Source organism: Cygnus olor, chromosome 3 (assembly GCF_009769625.2).
Source record: "Cygnus olor isolate bCygOlo1 chromosome 3, bCygOlo1.pri.v2, whole genome shotgun sequence".
Lineage (NCBI taxonomy): Eukaryota > Metazoa > Chordata > Aves > Anseriformes > Anatidae > Cygnus > Cygnus olor.
Genome location: NC_049171.1, coordinates 16,472,377 through 16,491,181, shown reverse-complemented (window position 1 = coordinate 16,491,181; position 18,805 = coordinate 16,472,377). Strand labels below are relative to the sequence as shown.

Below are 18,805 nucleotides of genomic sequence, written 5' to 3'. Positions count from 1 at the left end.
TTTAAGAAATGCTAAAATAAAATAAAATAAAGGCTTTATAAAATGCCTTTTCTAGGACAGTTTACCATTTCATGCATCTTAGCATAATGCAAACTAACTATATCTGTTTGGAAGACTACTTTTTTATAGACCTTTGTTTACTCGAAGTACTCCTATATCATTTTTTGCTACCGTACAATAGGGTAACAATATTTTTGCTGTGACATCACTCTTCTTATGGAAAATGTCAGAGCTGATCATCTTAGAAAGTTATAACTTTGTACAGGATCAAAAGAAGGCTTAAATCACACTTTCTGTGTTTGATTTAATTGGAAAATCCTAGGGCTTATCCTGACTGTGTCTTTATCTTGATGGTGTCTTTGAGCCTGACAAGTTTGTTTTGCCTTTTTTGATTACTGTGGTTTAAGAGCTCATTTGGAAACTTGAAACCTTTGTTGTACACAGATGACCTCAAATAAGGAGTCTATATTTTAGACACTCCCCACCTTGCCATCAGCAGAACTTTAGACTTACGATTACTGAGGTTATATCTAGAATATGGAAAAATTACTATGCTCTCCCACTGCTTGAGTAATAAAATCACAGCACTGAAGAAAGGTTTCTGTGTAAAGAGCAACAAGCCACCTTGTGTAAACACAGATGAGCTAACTGTACCCAGTGCAAGTGAAACTTGCTGAATAGACATTTTGGCTGTCAACGCTCCAGAGATGAGACTAGAGACCTTAGGAGCCAAACACCAATAAATCTTAGATTTTTCCAAGAGTTTTCTGCAAAACCAGTTTTTTAATCTGTACATGAATTATTTATTGTGCAGACGACAGGACGTACCACTTTCAAGCAGAGGATGAACAGGAATGTCAAATGTGAGTTACTTTGCTAATTTTATTTCTGATACTGGTGTCCTTCTGAGATATTACCGTGAACTTTAGAAGTGCTGAAGCATTTAATAGCAAAATATTACTGCCATTTTAGATGGACATCTGTTCTACAAAACAGCAAAGAGGAAGCTTTAAATAATGCATTCAAAGGAGATGATAACACAGGAGAAAATAATATTGTCCAGGAACTGACAAAAGAAATTATATCTGAAGTCCAGAGGATGACTGGAAATGATGTGTGTTGTGACTGTGGAGCACAAGGTGACTCTATTAAGCATATTTCTAATTGGTAAAAATTCTATGTATCATGAGAGTGTTTAAGCTGATACTTTATGCTTTCTCTTTTACTCCTTATTTCACAAAGATTGTACACAGTAGAATATGTTAACAATTCAATTACGCTGCTTTAGTAAGATTGATTTTTTTTTTTATGTGCATATTGTCTGTGGGGAGAAAAGGTATTGAAAAGCTTATTTTTCTCCTATGTATTTTGCTAATTGTAACTTTTGCTGATATAAATCAATTGAACTTGCCTTATTACCCCGCATGTTACCAAGTTTACATAATACTTGGGCAAGTAAGGCGGTAAGATACTCAAGGCATTTTCCTAATGCACCATATTTTTTAAAACTTTTTATATTTGACTTTGAGAGTGAGCCAGGAGATGGTCTAAAACTGCACTTACTGGAAAAGAATGCATCTGCTGACTGTGTTTTGGAGCATTGGTTTTGGTTTTGTTGATCAATTCATTTCTACTTTAATCCTCTTCAAATTATTTTTAAATTCCTGCAGTTCCCTGTGTAATTTTATGTTACAGAGACACTGCAGGAGCTAGGCTTTTTGATTTGATGCTGTAGCTGAAAACGTAGTTGAGTAGAGAACAGTAAGCAGTAGTTGAGTGAGAACTCATTGTAGTGTGGTGCTGTAGGTTGCTTCATAATCACTGCTGCTTCACATAGTCTAAAGTCTGTATTTGAAATACAAAAAAGAAAACTCTAGACGACATTATTTTAGTTTGTATTGCACCTATTACCCCGATTGATAATGTGACACCTTAATATCAGTGTTTGTAAAAAAATACAGTTCTTGAAAGTGTGGAGAAAGACAAACTAGACTATTTGAGCAGCTCCCTTTGGGGTAGATGCCCTTTACACACACACGCGAGCGTGCGCACAAATTTAAAAATTGCATTTTTGCTTCTTTCACCATAAAAAAATAAATCCTGATTTGTGTTTTCCAGCAGAGACAAAGTAAGGCATAAAGGCATAAATAATAAAATCTGAAATTTTACGTACAAGAATCTAATTTTTACGGAATTTAATTTATATATTGCATTTCCTAGATTGAAGCCATTACATGAGTTAATTTTAATTCTGTGGGTACTTCTTGTTTCAGATCCTACCTGGCTTTCAACAAATTTGGGAATTCTAACTTGCATTGAATGCTCAGGAATCCATAGAGAACTTGGTGTTCACTATTCCAGAATGCAATCACTTACATTAGATGTGCTGGGAACATCTGAACTTTTGGTAACGAAATACCGTTTATTGACTTAAAAATAGTACTATAAAATACTTCCAACACAACTACATTTTTGTCACTTTATATATAGTTCCAGTCTTGAAAGTTGCCTCTTGATAAGCCTAATTTAAGGAAGTGTAATTCCTCAAGATAATGGGAGCCTCCCAGAACATAGTGACTTGCTGTAAACTTTGCCTGATCTTAGAATTCAAATTAATAAAGGCTTAATATTTTTTGTTTCCAAGCTTTTGGTGGCGGTTGTTTTTTTGTTTTGTTTAGTTTTACCCTTGGCTGTCTAACAGCTGTATTCTTTTAAAAATGCCTCTTAGATTAAAAATTGAAGGAGTCCACAAATACCCCATGAAAATTGTCTCCCAAAAATGCTATATAATTAATCCTCAAAGGATGAAAATGTATGTGGCTTTACTGCACAAAGAAGTTACCACGTATCAGCTGCTCTGTCGCAGTTAATATGTGTGTTCTAACACAGCACTAAGTATCTTATGTTTATTATGGAGACTATTGTCTTGATTCTTCAGTTACTTGTTTGTGTGTTGAATCCCAGCTGAAAACTGTTGTCCAAAAAGGTTTCTTAATGATCACTGGTATAATAGCAGAACTAGGAATCAGAAACCAAAAGTCCCAACCCCTATTTTCCCTTGTCCTCCCCCTAGTATGTGTGTGACAAATAACCAAACATATTTGTTAAGTGAGTTGTGGATGGTATTTTTTGTTTTGTTTTGTTTTTGATAGCTTGCAAAGAATATTGGGAATGCTGGGTTTAATGAGATTATGGAATTCTGTCTGCCAGTTGATGAGATGATAAAACCTAATCCAAGCAGTGATATGTAAGTAAAATCCACTACTTCTGAAAAAGGCAGGCATTAAATTTGACATTGCTAATGGCTTGTCCCATCGTTGTTTGCACCAGCATGCCATGGAAAATTTGTAATACCTTAAATAGAACCTTACAGCCAAGGAGTAAATTTTTTATTTTTCTGATGCTTTGCATGTCTCTTTTATTGAACTTTATATGATCAGGCCTTCAGTAATAGTTGGGATTATGTTACCAGCTCTCTTGATTATGAATTGTGGGACACGAAGAAATTAAAGATGACTTGTTGAGAATTTTAAAGATACACAAGGGCACAAAGATAGGGATTAAAACCAACTCTATTTGTTTTGTGCTTTTTAAACACAAAATAGAAATTAGAATGAAGTATACATTTTCCCTGAAAGGTACTGAACACCTACTATGTAGAGACCCTTCCTAGGACTTCAGTCCATAACTACATAGAGTAACAAGAGAACATTTAACTGAATTCCTCAAAAACACTGGCAGAGACACAGCAAGGACAGCTGCTGACTTGGCTGCATCCTACACTGTCATAAGAGAGGTGGTAAATAATGCAGAAACAAACCCAGAAGAAATGGCTTTGGATGCAGGTGATTTTATGTTATCCAGACTTGCACCATTCTGACAGAGCTGATATTAAATGCTACAGTTTAAATAATTTTGATTGCTTCTATCAATAATAATATAAACTATATTAATACTTAAAAGTACTAATATTTTTACTGAATGCTAAATTAATAGATTAAAAGACTTTTAAAAAATTAGGCATTTTTTTAAAAGTCTTTTACTCTGAAAAATCTGTATATCAAATTTGTGGGTTTTTTTTTCATTAAGAGCGTGAAAACAGACACTTTTTAAAACCATGAAAGAGTATCATCCTCTGTTTTAGGAAAAAGAGCTATCCATTGATTCAATCTATTACACTTCAGATTATTTTTTTCTTTTTGCCCACTATTATAATATCTAGATGATAAATTTTGGCTTTGTCAAATGCCTTCTGTGCAATGTTGTGTACATCCCAAGAGCTGGTAAGCAGTTATGCTTGTGAGATGCATGCCAGATCCTGTCGCAGAGTGATGGGAAAAGGAGTAGCTGCTTGTTAGTTGTGTAATAACAGCAAAAGTGGTAAGTCATGTACTGATTCAAGTGTACTAAGTGAAAGGTTTCACCTCAACTTAGAGGTGAAACTAAAAACTCCACTACATTCTCCCTAACTGTTATAGCTGTGGTGAATAGTTGCTTTACAGAACGTAGCCGCTGCTGTGAATACAGATCCAAAGCCTGGATAGCCTGCACAGAGGTGTAAGACAGATTTTCATATCCCATGCCTTCTATCCCTTTTCAGCACTTGCAGGAGTACAAGTCAGGTAAACGACCTGTAAACTGCTGTTAGCAAACCAGGATCATGAAGCTTTGATGTATTTTCTGTGTGTAAAACTGAATATTCTTGATCTCAGTATTACACCAGAGTTCAGAGGGGAAAATTTATGGTGTGTGTCCATATTGTAGTTACATTTCATATGGGAAATACAAGACTTGATGTCTTACATGCATATTTAAAAAGAAAAATGACAATGAATGAGAACTACAATCTTTCTCAGATTTTATTTCAAATGACTTGCATGTATTTATGGAAATTCTAACCAACTTCTGCTAAAAATTATAAAAGTAAATTATATTCAATTTCAGGAATGCAAGAAAAGATTATATTACTGCCAAGTATATTGAGAGAAAATATGCAAGGAAGAAGCACGCTGACAATGCAGCTAAATTGCATGCCCTTTGTGAAGCTGTCAAATCAAGAGACATTTTTGGATTAGTCCAAGTATATGCTGACGGCGTGGATCTCACAGAAAAAATTCCACTGGCCAATGGGCATGTAAGTGTGGTAAATTTTATTAGAAAAAAACATTATTAAAAAGTTCAATATGCTTTCATAATAAAAAAAGAATTTTGTTTTCTTATTTGAGGCTAAGGTTTGAAATGCTGTTCTGAACATTTGTCTCCTTAATGCTGTAATTTAATCGTAGCAAAAGAAGATACTAAAGATTTTAGTCTAACATTGTTTCATGATACTATAATATTTAAAATGTTTTTAAACATTAATTTTTTCAATAATGTATTTGCTTTTTCAAACTCATTTGTTTATTCAAGGGAACAAATGGGAAGGAACAAAGGTTTCGCAGGGAATATTTTAATGGCAACATGTTGGAATATTTTGAATATTAAATATTTTAATTGATCTAATTTATGCCTTATTAAAATTTCTGCTTCTCTGTAAATCAGAAAAAAAATGTTTATTTTATTTTTATTCTTAGGAGCAAGACGAAACAGCACTTCACCTTGCTGTTAGATCAGTTGATCGGACATCCCTCCATATAGTTGACTTTTTAGTGCAGAACAGGTAAGTGTATTGAAAACTATTAAATTGTTACTGATGCTGCTTTTCCATCAAGTAGTATCTAAAAAGAATTCTAGTATTTGCAAATCTAATATTATTCTTTGAAAATTGTGTAATGAGAGAGGTTTACTAATATAGAGTAGGAACGAACCTTATTTTAATCAATTCTCCTCTTCTTTCCTGTACTCCAATAGTGGCAATCTAGATAAGCAGACATGTAAAGGTAGCACAGCCCTGCACTACTGCTGTCTGACGGACAATGTTGAGTGCCTCAAATTGCTGCTGAGAGGGAAAGCTTCTATTGAAATAGGTAAAAGGGTAATGTTCAATTTCATATTTGTAACTGCTGCAGGTAGGGAAGAAGTGAGTGCATTTTCTCCTCAGTTATTTAACATAATTCTATGAATAATATCATAATTTAAAAAAAAAAATCAATATTCATTGTTCATTTGAAATTTAAAGTTGACTTATACATAAATTTGTTTAAAAGCAAGTGTAACATTAAGTATGTACCAAGGTTTTCAACTGATGTCTTGTTGCCTAGTTATATACAGTCCTTTCATGGCTATCATTCCATATATGTGACATGTAGAGTTGCTACTGATCCTCATGTTCAGAGGGATGCTGTTAGTTTGTTCTCCATGTGGAGGAAACAGATTAATTTTAGAGTGTGTTGGTGTAGTAGTTCGCTATGTATCTGCAAGTATATCTCTGTCTTTAGTAATGGACAGATTAATGATGACTCCTATTATCCTAACTTTCTTTTCTTGATGTAATAGCTAATGAATCAGGAGAGACGCCACTTGATATAGCTAAACGCTTAAAACATACTCACTGTGAAGAGCTGGTAAGTGTTGCATCTTTCCATATGTTTGTGCATTTATAAGCAGAATCACATCTGAATATTTAAGGGTTTACAGTTGAATATTCAACAAATCTATTCCAGACAGAATAGGCTTCTGCTTAGAAAAAACAATCAAGTTACGTGCTTTTATAAAGAAAATTATATTTTTTCTTAAATGCTTTGGAAATGCTTAACTTCTCGGTGCCAGAGCATGATTCTGTTTGAGACGTTGGCCTCAAATCCACAGAAGTTTTCTCTGACATCCTGTTGAAATCAAATCACCATACTTTTTATGGATGAAGGCCACAGAAACAAAGTTCATCACTACTTTTAGTAAACAAGAAAAATGGATCGATGGGGTTAAGGTTCCTTGATAAGCGAGTCTGTATCAAAAAACCTGTGATTGCAGTTGATTTCTTTAACCTGCAATTCCTAAACTGAAGCAAATAGGATGTGGTGTTTCTTATCAAAAAATGGAGAATGGGCCTGCAATGGGTAATGAAAAGGCTAGTTGCTTTTGACTAGGTTCTGTCGTGTTTGGGCAGAGCTTCATTCTTTGAACCCACCCCACTGCAGTAGCTTTCCAAATTACTGGAGTTTGTTCTTAAAATAAAGGTTATGTTTGTACTGAGAAACTAAGGTTCCTTCTATGTATATTTTTTGTTTTAAAGTATCTTCTTTTAAAAATAAGTACTGCACATACCAGTAGTGTCAACAGTCATCTTTTGTTCCTCAGCTTACTCAAGCACTGTCTGGAAGATTTAATTCTCATGTGCATGTAGAATATGAATGGCGATTACTCCACGAAGATCTTGATGAAAGTGATGATGATATGGATGAAAAGCTACAGGTTTGTATCAGAAAGTTACTAATTTCCTGTGCATATATCTGTGTAAATACAGTGTTCATAACAATCTCAACAACACTACTTCTTAATGTAGGTATTAAGACATTGCAAAATGACACTCAATAATAAAATTCAGTAGCCCAAATTTTAGCTTCTGATTATCTTCATTTTCCTGTTTAATATAAAGTGAATTAAAAAATATGATCATGTGGCCATGATCAGATTGCAATTAGCTAGATGTGATATTTTTTCTTAACGGACTCAATATACAGATAGTATAGTAGTTATTGTTTCAACACATCAGGAGTATTTAGGTCTTCTGGTCATCAAGCAGCAGTACAATGAGCTAGGAATATCGCCATTACAAAGAGAGGTACTTTACAGTATCTCCTCATTTTTGTGAGAAAGCTCCAGTCGCTGTCGCTAATTTTGGAACAAATCATGCATTGACTTGTCTTCAGCGGTGCTAAACTTTTGCATTAAATTAGGCGTGTTCGTTAACAGTAGGCTAGGGTCTTAATTCTGAATCTTCCTCTAAAAATATTTTTCTTCTTCTCTGTTTTTGTACCTTAATGGAGGGTTTGCACATCTGGTGTTGGTGTGGTGCTACTGGGTCACGGGATGCCACAGAATGGCTGAGGATGGAAGGGACCTCTGGAGGTCATCTGGTCCAACCGCCCTGCTTAAGCGGGGTCACCTAGAAGCAGTTGCCCAGGACTATATCCATTTGGCTTTTGAATATCTCCAAAGATGGTCATATTACAAATAGTCATATGACAAAGTATTCCGGTAGCATAGGAACTTCGTTCCATTTAAAAAAAAAAATACAAATTTTCCGATTTTAGGCACCAACTTTAAAAAAGTGTTTAAGCACCTAAACGTACAGACAGGGAACAACAAGCTACCAAGTTTTGATACTTGAACAACACTGAAGACTGAACATGTTTTTTTTATCCCTTTTGTGATACCCTGTCTGCATGGGTTCTTCTCCCATGTCTTGTGTCCTTAAATCCGAGAGAGCTATTACCTCTGACTCTTGACTTTCACTGGACGTAGCAACAAAGAGTAAAAAACATGTCACGACCCATCCCTTTCAAAGCATAATTGCTACCTTCTGAGAATTTTCTTAAGATTTCTTTTGAGAATTTTGGTATCTGTGCAAGGATCTGTAGTCTGTGAGCTGTTAAATCCAGTTCTGGGTGAGTTTTTGTAGTATATCCCTCCATTTATCTATTCCTATATATTGTGTCACCATCCAGATTATAACAGCAATAATGATGACCTTTTTGACAAAGCAGCTTGAAACCTTGTGGTATGTTGTGGTGTTGTTGTTTTTTCAGCTCTAAAACCTTTTAAGTACTTTACAACTAGGTGTTTATCAAATCAATGCCTTTATGGAACACTGGGCCCTCTGAATTTTTATTTTTGATTTTTGATTCATTTTTTCTTCACTTCCTTTGTTGTTGCCAGTTGCCTTCTGCAGTTGTGCTCTTTTTTGGTCCGTCCCTTGAGTTCCACCGCGTATAAGAAGTTATTTGCTACTCAGCAGTGAGGCTAAAGTAATGAAACTGCTACTTCACTGCCCGCTATTAATAAGCTTATACTACAGGGACTTTTGAAAGGAGATTAAGGACTATTAATCACAGGCTAGTGTCTGTGACTACATTGAATGCACTGGTGAATACTGCTGGTACTTAGGATCACATCAGAGTTCTGTTCACAGGCATCAGTATATTAGGCTTGTCTCTTTCTGGTAAAACAATTTAAAAGATTTTGTTGTCTTTGTCAGAAAGGGTAGCTTCTGAATTTGTAGCTTCTGAAACTGCACAAAAGTAAGCCTAACCTGAAAGAAGGCTAAAACAATACAACTGGTTTCTGCTGCTGTTCCCAGCTGCCTGGTCCTAGCTCATCTTTGGCCTCCATTCTGGCACACATTTGACCCTGTATCAAGCTGTTTCAGTTTGGTAAACCAGTGAAAAGCTAAGTCAACAAAACAAAACAAAAATTTCTGATGGTTTGGAAAGCAGAAGCGAGCGTGGGCTGAAATGAATACCAGAACCAGGACAGTGGAGAGGTCAGGGAAGGGGGAGGGTGAGCCAGTGAGGAGTGAGTCTGCTAAACCAAAGTAAAGGTGGGGATTGATGTGGCTGGCTGTCACGTACATCATTCTGGTAAGTCTTTGAGCTGTTACGCTGTGCTGGAACATGTCTAAAGGCCCTAACTGATCTATCCAGAGTGGGCACTAGATATATTTAGAGGAAAATTGATTGCTTATTCATGATAACTGTTGGTGTAAATCTATTCTGCCCAAATGCTTTTACTCTAAATGGTTATTTTAATTTCGTACAGACAGTACATCAGCTATGTGTTTATCTAACGCTATTTCTAAAGACATATTTATGCGCTCTGAACTATGGAATGTTGCAACCCACTCCTGCACTAGCCATATGAACTTATAACTCTAGCTATTTTAATTATCATTCGATAACAATAATTATCATGCTTGCTGTTGAAACAGGAAAAATAATGCTAAGTGTGCATAGCAAACAGATGACTTGCTGCAAATCTCAAAGACAACTAATTAGAGCTCATTTGATAATGTGCAGGGGTTGAGCAATGTTCCATCCCAGCTGCCAATTAAAGTTATCTCGCTAACTGATCCTGTGATACTAGTGAGCTAAAAAGAGTTCATGAGAAGTTTGGGCTTCTAATATGTTGTGGGTTGAGCTACAGGTAGGGTACTTAGAAGCAGTTCTGTTCTGTTTTTGAGATGATCGTAATCTATTTTGGGCTGAACACTACTGGATGAGGCTTAGGTTTTTCAGTTGTTTCTGTGTTTTTGAAAATATTACCTGGTGTTTTTATGCAGGAAAACTTTCCTTGATCTGGTTTGAATATTTATATTACCTATATTATCTATAGCAGCATAGCCCTATGTATATATAGGATACAGTATTATCTTAGGCACACTTTTGTCTTGAAGAGGGTGGAATGTAGATTCTAGATTATATATTAGCCGCAATAAAAATGCATTTTAGAAGCCATCTTTACTGTCTAGAACCTAAGCACTTTCCATTAATAAATTGAGTACAATAATGTGGTATCAGTGAGCACTTTTGTTATTGTGTTTAAGCAACCCAGTCCTAATCGGAGAGAGGACAGGCCTGTCAGCTTCTATCAGCTGGGATCAAACCAACTTCAACCTAATGTAGCATCGTTGGCAAGAGATGCGGCGAACATTGCTAAGGATAAGCAAAGAGGATTTATGCCAAGTATATTACAGAATGAAACGTATGGAGCAATACTCAGCGGCAGTCCACCTCCCATTCAGCCTGCAGTACCTGTTACAAGCAGTGCACCTCCTCTACCTCCAAGGAATATTGGCAAAGGTATTAACACTGGAAAATATCACTGTATGTTAGAAGAATGGGATCGTAACAATTTTTTCATTATGTTTTTAAGCTTTCTTTTAGCATTCTATTGCACGGGTAAGTATTGTAATAGTTTATCAATGACTTCATCTTGCATATTTGAAGTTAATCTACACAACCAATTCTGGGTTTGATTTTCAGTGTACCTGCAAGAAAGTACACAACAATGTGTGGGAAAACAATGCACGGGTAACCTTAATAAAGTCAAACAATTTACTGGAAGGAGGGCTGCAGTGGATTTAGTTCAGCAAGTACTTTTTGATTGTATTCCATCTTTTCACACTTCAGTTACTTCAAGATGTCATTGTCAGAGTGAAAATTTAAACATGTAAAATTTCGACAGCATTTGGCTGCTGTAGAAAATTATTTTAGTACCTGGGAAAATGGAGAGCGTATGCAGAATGTGAGAGATTTTTAACATCGCAAAATCTTTTCTTAATAGAAATGTGCTTCAAGGTTGATGAAATAAAATGGAACAAAGTATGTGGTTCACGATGCGAAGAACTGGATAAATTACAGAACTGTTAGCTGACTGAAAATGTAACTGCAGGTGATTAGCTGAACAATGAAAAATGTACTGGTCTCATCCCAGTTCAGAAAGCTTGTGTGCTTGCAAAATCTACCACTAAAGCTGACACTGTAAACCTTATTCTTATGTTCATATATAATCTGTTTGGATTATGTTGGAGAAGTGTAGAGAAATTTATACAGGTTATCTTTATGCAGTACAAATTCAGTGTGTTTTATGGCTTCAATACCTTTATTAATCAGCATCTCTCATGTATGCTAAATTTATGTAATGTTAAATTCCAGAAAAATGACTGTGTAAACACATGATTTTCTATCCTGCTTTGATTGAAACTCCACATCAGGAGATACGAGTGGGTAATGTTCTAGGCATATATGAGGAGTGTCTGCCTTTGGAAGCACTACACAGAGGTTAAAATACCTCCATACAACAACGACCATGTCTGAGATTGCAAACTGAACATTTGTGTAATATGAAAAGTCAGTTGTTGGTCCCACAGGAATGGCTGCAGCACGGAAGTCGGATAAAAATCTGTTGTCTTGAGGGCAGAAAGGCTGGGAACAGTAGAACAGCATGGTGTTGCGCTACTTCGAAAGGGTGGTGTGAGACTTGGAGAAGTTTAGCAGCATATAAAACTAAGTTCCTTAACCAAGGTGGGATTCCTTTCATATAACATTTTTGCATGAAGTCTAAACTTAATGTCATTTTACCTGACAAAAAGGAATGCTTCCCCCACCAAACAGGAAAATTTGCCTAGTTTCTTGTGGTTTTTTTGGCTGTGAAGGAGCTTGTACTATCTGTTTAACTGTTAGATACTATCCCTAAATTAGTAATACAGTTGGATAAAAAAGACTCTCTTAAAAAGAGAGTTAAAAAGACTCTTTTACCCTTTGATGTTATTTTACCCACGGCAAACCGTACTATTTCACCCACTGTTTGCCCTTGATTAAATGACACTAGAAATAGTGTCATTTTAAATTCACTCCCAACCTCAGACTTTTTGGCACCAGTATAGTGCAACTCCCACTAAGAAAGCATGCTGCCTGGCTCAGAGAGATTATTAACTCATATTCTTTACTCTAGCAATATATTAGCCTACTATTTTATATTCTCAGTTAAAAGCTATGATAGTGTCACTGATCTCAGGTTCTTGTTGATTGCCGATGTTGTTGTTGGTATGCTTATGATGTATTATTGTTACTCCTTTATCCTCTTAGCCTTAAGCTGTTCTCCAAGTCTTTTGAGCCTTGTACGCTTCTCCCTGCAACCTGATATTTATTCATACCTTACTCTGTTTCATCTTTTCTTAATATGATGCTCATGCTCTGAGTAGGGAAACGTGACATGACAAGTGCAAAATATTGGCCTCATGGTGAAAATCTATAGTGTGTTTTATGAAATGGAGATGCAGCTCTTTAGCCTAAGAATGGAATCATTTAGGAAGCCCTGAGGAAGCAATACTTTGTGACTGATACTAGTTTCATGACTAGTTGTCAGAGCTTCTTTTTTTGGGTGAAATTCAGTTTTTATTTGGAATCGACATAAAACTGCTGTTTCACTTTGAGTCAGCAATGTCTGCTAATACTCAAGGTGAGGTCCTTTCCTTGGACTACCTGAGATAATTACAGCTATCAGTCAGGGATTAAAGAGGGTAGCAAGATGTGCCTTCTCTACTTGTTAAGAAATCTCTGCTTTTCAAGTGTTGACATATTTTAAAGTAATGACTGGAGACAAACGTTAAGGTAAAGAGTTAGTAAGACTCAACCAGAAACTTCCATGTGATTTTTTACAGCAGACTCTGATTTCTGCTCTGGCATTCCTGCAAGATGGCAGTGGTTCTGATTTTGTGAATGTAGTGTATAGCTGAACCATTTTTAAAAGCACGGGTGTGAATATTAACGCTTTGTGCTTAGGGTAAGTAATAATAATAATGTAGTATTTTCCTCTCTTTTTAGTCCAGCCTTCAGTTCTTGGCAGTGGTATTCAGACAATTTCTTCATCTAATACAATGTGGAAGACAAATTCTTTAGGAGTGGAAAGTATAAGCAGGCAGAGATCTTCATCTGATCCACCAGCTATTCATCCCCCTGTGCCGCCATTGCGTGTAACATCTACAAGTATGTTTCCACTTTCCCCTGTTTTCCCTTCTGCTGTATCTAATCATAGTTGGCTTATTTTTCCATTTTCACAACTCATATTTCCTCTTTTGGTGACTGTAGCTTCGGCCTATCGTTCCCATCCAGTAACTTCGTATGAACTGTCTTCTCTGAAATCCCAGTGAATGGTGCAGTGCAGGGTCAACGGGAAGTAGTAGCTATTACTAGAGCTAAAGAGCTTTCCACGTTTATATGTAGTTTTAATGATTCATATCTCACTAGTGAGCTGTAAAAATAAGTGTTACATGTAGGCCTGGGGCTATGTCTCCACATTGTGCATAATTCTTGAAGATCATAGGAGTGTAAAAAAGATGTTTTAATGCATTGCCAGCTGCTGTTGTGTTGGTTTCAAGAATTCAATAGAAATTTAATTAATTACTAAATATAATGTGAAGTTTCTTTTGACTAGATGTTAATCGTAACAGGATTTTTAAAAAGGAATTTTCTCTAAACAAAATTTCTCAGGCACTTGCTCAAATACTTTTCCATAAAACACCAACTGAAGGCCTTGATTGAGCCAACAACATCACTTTAAATATAGTGATATTCTTGAAAATGTTAGGTCAGAATAACTTTGGTAACGCTTGAGAATTTTCTTTGCTTGTACTTTAATGCTTTGATGAATTGAAGTATTTGTGAGCTCTCTGATCTTGACTAGGTGAAACAAAATACAAACCTCTTTCTGAAGAGGTCTTCCTTCAGATGGAAGGATTACTTCATGTTTTAAGTTGTTGATTACAAGTAGTAAAGCATTTTTCTTTGATGAAGATAAATCCTGTAACAGGAAAACCTGTGGATGAGAACCCAAGAGACAAAATGGTGAATAGAAGTCTAATTCCTTTTCATTGTCTAACTTTTTTCTATAGATGTGCTTTCTCCAGCACCACCGCCTCCAGTGGCAAAGACAGCCAGCATTATGGAAGCTTTGAACCAGCAATCTAAACAGCAACCAGCTCCTCCACAAACTAAGCCAACCCCACCACCACTGCCCCCACAACCTCCTAGTAGAATCTCTCAAAGAAAGCCTATTTCTGGGTAACTGATGCCATTTGAGTACTTAATACATATATTTCATAATGATTAACTTTTCAATTTTGTGGTATATAACATGCAAGTCATCTGTAAAGCATGCAGTCTTTGCCAATGGTGTGTTCTAACGTATATGACTGAAGAGAAGGCAGATACTGAGGGAGCAGATTACAAGGATTCCCGTGGTAAAAACAGGACAGCATAGCAATTTAATATTGTATGACTTCACAGTATCTATGGAATGCTTAGCCCTGATGGAAATAAGAAGCCCCCCAAAATAATCCATTTCTGTTTATCTTCTAATAACTATAGATAAGGGAATATTATGTCTGATTGTGCCATTTGTTGTTCACATGCTTATCCTCTGTTCAGTTCCATTCAATATTTTCATTCATGGAGGGAGCTGAGACTTGGAATAGAGAATATGATCTTTAAATTTGCAAGAAAAAGATGTTAGGAGTGACAAATGTACTGGTGAATAGGATTATACCTAAGCTAGCCTTGAAAAAACATAGTAGTAGTCTGGAAAGAAGAGGGGTGTCATTTAGTAAGCAACACTTAGTACTGAAGAACAGCCAACTACAAAAATGGAGTACGGAGAACAGTTAAGTATGGTTAAGCAAAAGTCTTCAAGAGAAGAATCTGCAAAGACATGGTGAATCATAAATAAAAGTAAATAAGAAGAATCATGCTGTTGTGGAAGAGGCAAAGAGAAGGAGTATTGTTTGATTATAACCTGCAAAATTTAGGAGTTATTTATTCCAATTGGCTCAACATCAGTAATGTCTCAGCTGGACTACTGTATTCAGTTTTGGTTATTGAATTAAAATAAAGATACAAAGTAGTAAGGCCAAAGCCAGGGAAGATCAATAAGGTAATTAGAAGTCTAGAAAATATGGCCTGTGATAAAAGTTTGGAAGAAGTAAGAGTCTCTCATCCTTTAAAAAAAAAAAAAAAAAAAAAAAAAAGTAATTGGAGCACAGATGCAGGTCTTTAAACATATAAAGTACTGCATCACGCTGTTCCTTTTTACATCTCATGGTGGCTCTAAAAAGAAAACTTGTAAGTTGTAACAAGAATAATGTAGACACTATGGAAAGCTTTCCCAAAGTAAGCATAGTGAGATATGTTAGTAAATTGTCTTGGAAAATTTTGGATTCTTAGACACTGAATGTTTGGTAGAGTATCACCTATGCAAGTCTAGATGGTTAGCAAGAATGCATATGTGTATATGTGAGATAATACATACGGTTGATGCTTTGTGAGTGAAAGAAGCAAACAACCATTGAGTTTCCTTTCTAGCCTGTTGATTGCATATACCAAACTAAGTAAAAGGGAGAAGCAACTTCCTGAAGTTTGCTATAATGTACACGATTATAGTAATGTACACGATTATAGTTTGCTATAATGTACATGATACGTATTTTTAACAAAGCACACCAAAGAATTTTTAAAAAGTAATGTTAAGAGCTTCAGAACTTAGGAAAAGAAAATCAGCTTTATACAAACTGCAGAAATTGAATGTATGTAATTCTTCTGCCTTACGTGTTTAGATTAGGTGCAATTTACCATTGGCCTACTCAGAAATAGGGAAGCAAACTAATATTTTAAAACAAAATACCAGACACTGGAATATACTGAAGATGTTACAAGAATTTTATGATTTGGAAAATAGTCTGAATTCTTGTGGTTGGAGTTCTTGTTCGTTTCTTAAATGGAAAATTTTCTAATTTCTTTTTGAACAGGACTGAGAAGTCATCTGGCTTAGCAAACAAAGGGCAGTCTAGAGGACTTGGGTCTCTACAACAAAGTGGTAATGATGCTTTAGAGATTCATTTTACTGTAATTAAGCTATTGTTATTACAGCCTAAAGGAGAGTGTTTTTAGTTTACCTTGTACATTTAAACACAATCGGTACCAGCATTTTTGTTTCTTTTCTTGATTGTGTAGGCCCTTAAGCTTAAAGCTTTTCTGCATGAGGACAATTAATGTCAGCAGTGGAACCATGTAGCAAGAATCACAAAATGATTGAGGTTGGAAAGGACCTATAGAGGTCATCTGGTGTAGCTCCCTGCTCACAGGGGATTGGACCATGTCTGAATGGGTTTGCAAGGTCTTCCAGGGAAGGAGACTCCACAACCTCTCTGAGCAGTCTGTTCTAGTGCTTCATCACCCCCACAGTTTAAAAAATAAAAATAAAAAAATCAAGTGTTTCCTGATGTTCAGAGAGCACCTCCTGTGTTTCAGTTTGTGTCCATTGCCTCTTGTCCTGTCACTTGGCACCAGTGAAAAGAGCCTGGCTCTGTCGTCTTTGCACCCTCCCTTCAGATTTTTGTACACATTGATGAGATTCTTCCTGAGCCGCCTTCTTTGTAGGCTAAACAATCCCTGCTCTCTCAGCCTTTCCTCCTATGATAGATGCTCCAATGCCTTAATCATTTTTGTGGCCTTTTGTTGGACTCCTTCCAGTAAGTCCACATTTCTTTTGTAATGGGGAGCCCAGAACTGGACAAAGCAACCCACGAGTGGCCTCACCAGTGCTGAGTAGAGGGGAAGGATCAACTCCCTCAACCTGCTGGTGATACTTTGCGTAACGCAAGATACCATTAGCTGTCTGTGTAGCAAGGGCATGCTGCTGGCTTATGTGCAGCCAGGCCCTTCAGGTCCTTTTCTGCAGAGCTGCTTTCCAGCTGGGTGGCCCCTAGCACAGCCTGGTACGTGGAGTTTTTTCTTCCCCAGGTGCAGGACTTTGCACTTCTCCTCATTAAATTTCCTGAGGTTCCTATAAGCCCTTTTCTTCAGCCTGCTGAGGTCCTTTTGGATGACAGCACAACCTTTTGGCATTTTGGCTATTCCTCCCAGTTTTGCATCATCTGCATGCTTGCTGAGAGTACACTCTGACCCATCATCCAGATTTTCACCTTGGTCTCTGGACCTGGGGTTCCTGAAGGCCAGTCTTGCTAATAAAGACTGAGGCAAAGAAGGTGTTCAGTACCTCAGCCTTTTCTATGTCCTTCATAACCAGGTCGCACATCTCCTTAGCAGTGGGTCCACGTTTTCCTTAGCCTTCCTTTTGTCACACATGTGCTTAGGGAAACCTTTCTCCTTGTCTGATATCCCTGGCCAGATTCAACTCCAACTGGACTTTAGCTTTCCTGATGTCATCTCAACTCACCTACCCCCCCACACACACACTCAGAGGATGCAGTAGGAAAGCTTTAATTAGTTCACTCTCATTTAATTGTGTCATAAACGAGGCAATGGGCAAGGCCAAAATACATTTTTACATAGAAAAAATGTGATTGTAGTTTTAAAATGCAAACTTCGTACATCACATCTAATTAATGAAATTGCAAATTGATCCTGCTTTTGTAGTGGTTTTAGTGGAAGTTCTTCTACCCAATCAATTCTTCCACTGTATATGTTATGTTCATTGGTTCGTACTGTGATTCTTTATTTCCCTTCAACATATCCACAGAGTGGAAACTTGCTGTGAATGGTACAGCATCTCAATAAAGATGGGATTTATTAGGAAAGAAAGGTTCTAAAAGTTTTCAGTCTGTAGAGAATGGGTGTGGAAATGGGAAATTTGGTTCTGGTGTCATCTGTTTTGTAGGCCTTTTTCTCTTTTAGCATAAGCGTGATATTAAAGGTCTTAGGTAATTCTTTTTGGGGAAAAAAAGGTTTTCTTTGGTAAGGAAAAGGGTAGAAATATCAGTGTGAATAAAAAAGAAAGCCATTAAAGATGAAATACGGTATATATAATCCTTTGTATTCTCTAATTAAGAATAATGAATTTGGTTTCAATTTGTATCATTGCTCTTGCTTTTTTCTTTTTTTAAAGCATGCCTAGGATTTAATCATTTTACTTACTTTAGCAGCAGGAGAATCTTCTTCTGTATGTGAGATCCCAGTAACACAAACTGGTTCTACAGTAAATACTTTGGCACAGATCCAGCCACCAGCACCAATGCCAAGGAAATCACAAATAGTAAGTAGACAACCTAGGTTTAGATTTTATTAAAGCTTCCACACACTGTCAAACACACAGCTGATATAATAGTCTGTTCTGTTAGAAATAAAGCGTGTGAACCATGGAAAATACAAAACCTCTATCCTCTTAAATGTGTGACTTGTAGTATTTATGAAAATGTTGCTTCTCTTGCATTTCTTATGCAATGATACGTGATTTTAAATGAAAAAGAACACCAGCAAAAAACAAGGAGAAACCAAAGACAAAGCTTGGGTTTATTGCTTGTGTCTGAATTTGTAGAATTTATGGTTTGATTTATTGGAGATAGGTAAGCTTGATA

General features: G+C 36.4%; 1 protein-coding gene across 9 annotated transcripts in view; it reads left to right on the top strand.

Annotated features, from left to right (window-relative positions):
• ASAP2 (ArfGAP with SH3 domain, ankyrin repeat and PH domain 2) overlaps positions 1-18,805 on the top strand; it is an 88,592-nt gene that overhangs the window by 62,569 nt on the left and 7,218 nt on the right. For 3 of the 9 annotated variants that reach the window (XM_040551679.1, XM_040551675.1, XM_040551677.1), the window contains 14 exons: positions 815-863; positions 973-1,139; positions 2,274-2,407; positions 3,153-3,247; positions 4,945-5,134; positions 5,574-5,659; positions 5,851-5,966; positions 6,436-6,503; positions 7,237-7,350; positions 10,481-10,736; positions 13,263-13,424; positions 14,330-14,498; positions 16,238-16,305; positions 18,371-18,483. In XM_040551679.1, coding sequence (XP_040407613.1) covers positions 815-863; positions 973-1,139; positions 2,274-2,407; positions 3,153-3,247; positions 4,945-5,134; positions 5,574-5,659; positions 5,851-5,966; positions 6,436-6,503; positions 7,237-7,350; positions 10,481-10,736; positions 13,263-13,424; positions 14,330-14,498; positions 16,238-16,305; positions 18,371-18,483 — 1,787 coding nt within the window. The remainder of the gene's footprint in view (positions 1-814; positions 864-972; positions 1,140-2,273; positions 2,408-3,152; positions 3,248-4,944; positions 5,135-5,573; positions 5,660-5,850; positions 5,967-6,435; positions 6,504-7,236; positions 7,351-10,480; positions 10,737-13,262; positions 13,425-14,329; positions 14,499-16,237; positions 16,306-18,370; positions 18,484-18,805) is intronic. The other 6 variants (XM_040551676.1, XM_040551678.1, XM_040551681.1 and 3 more) reach the window with 3 other exon arrangements.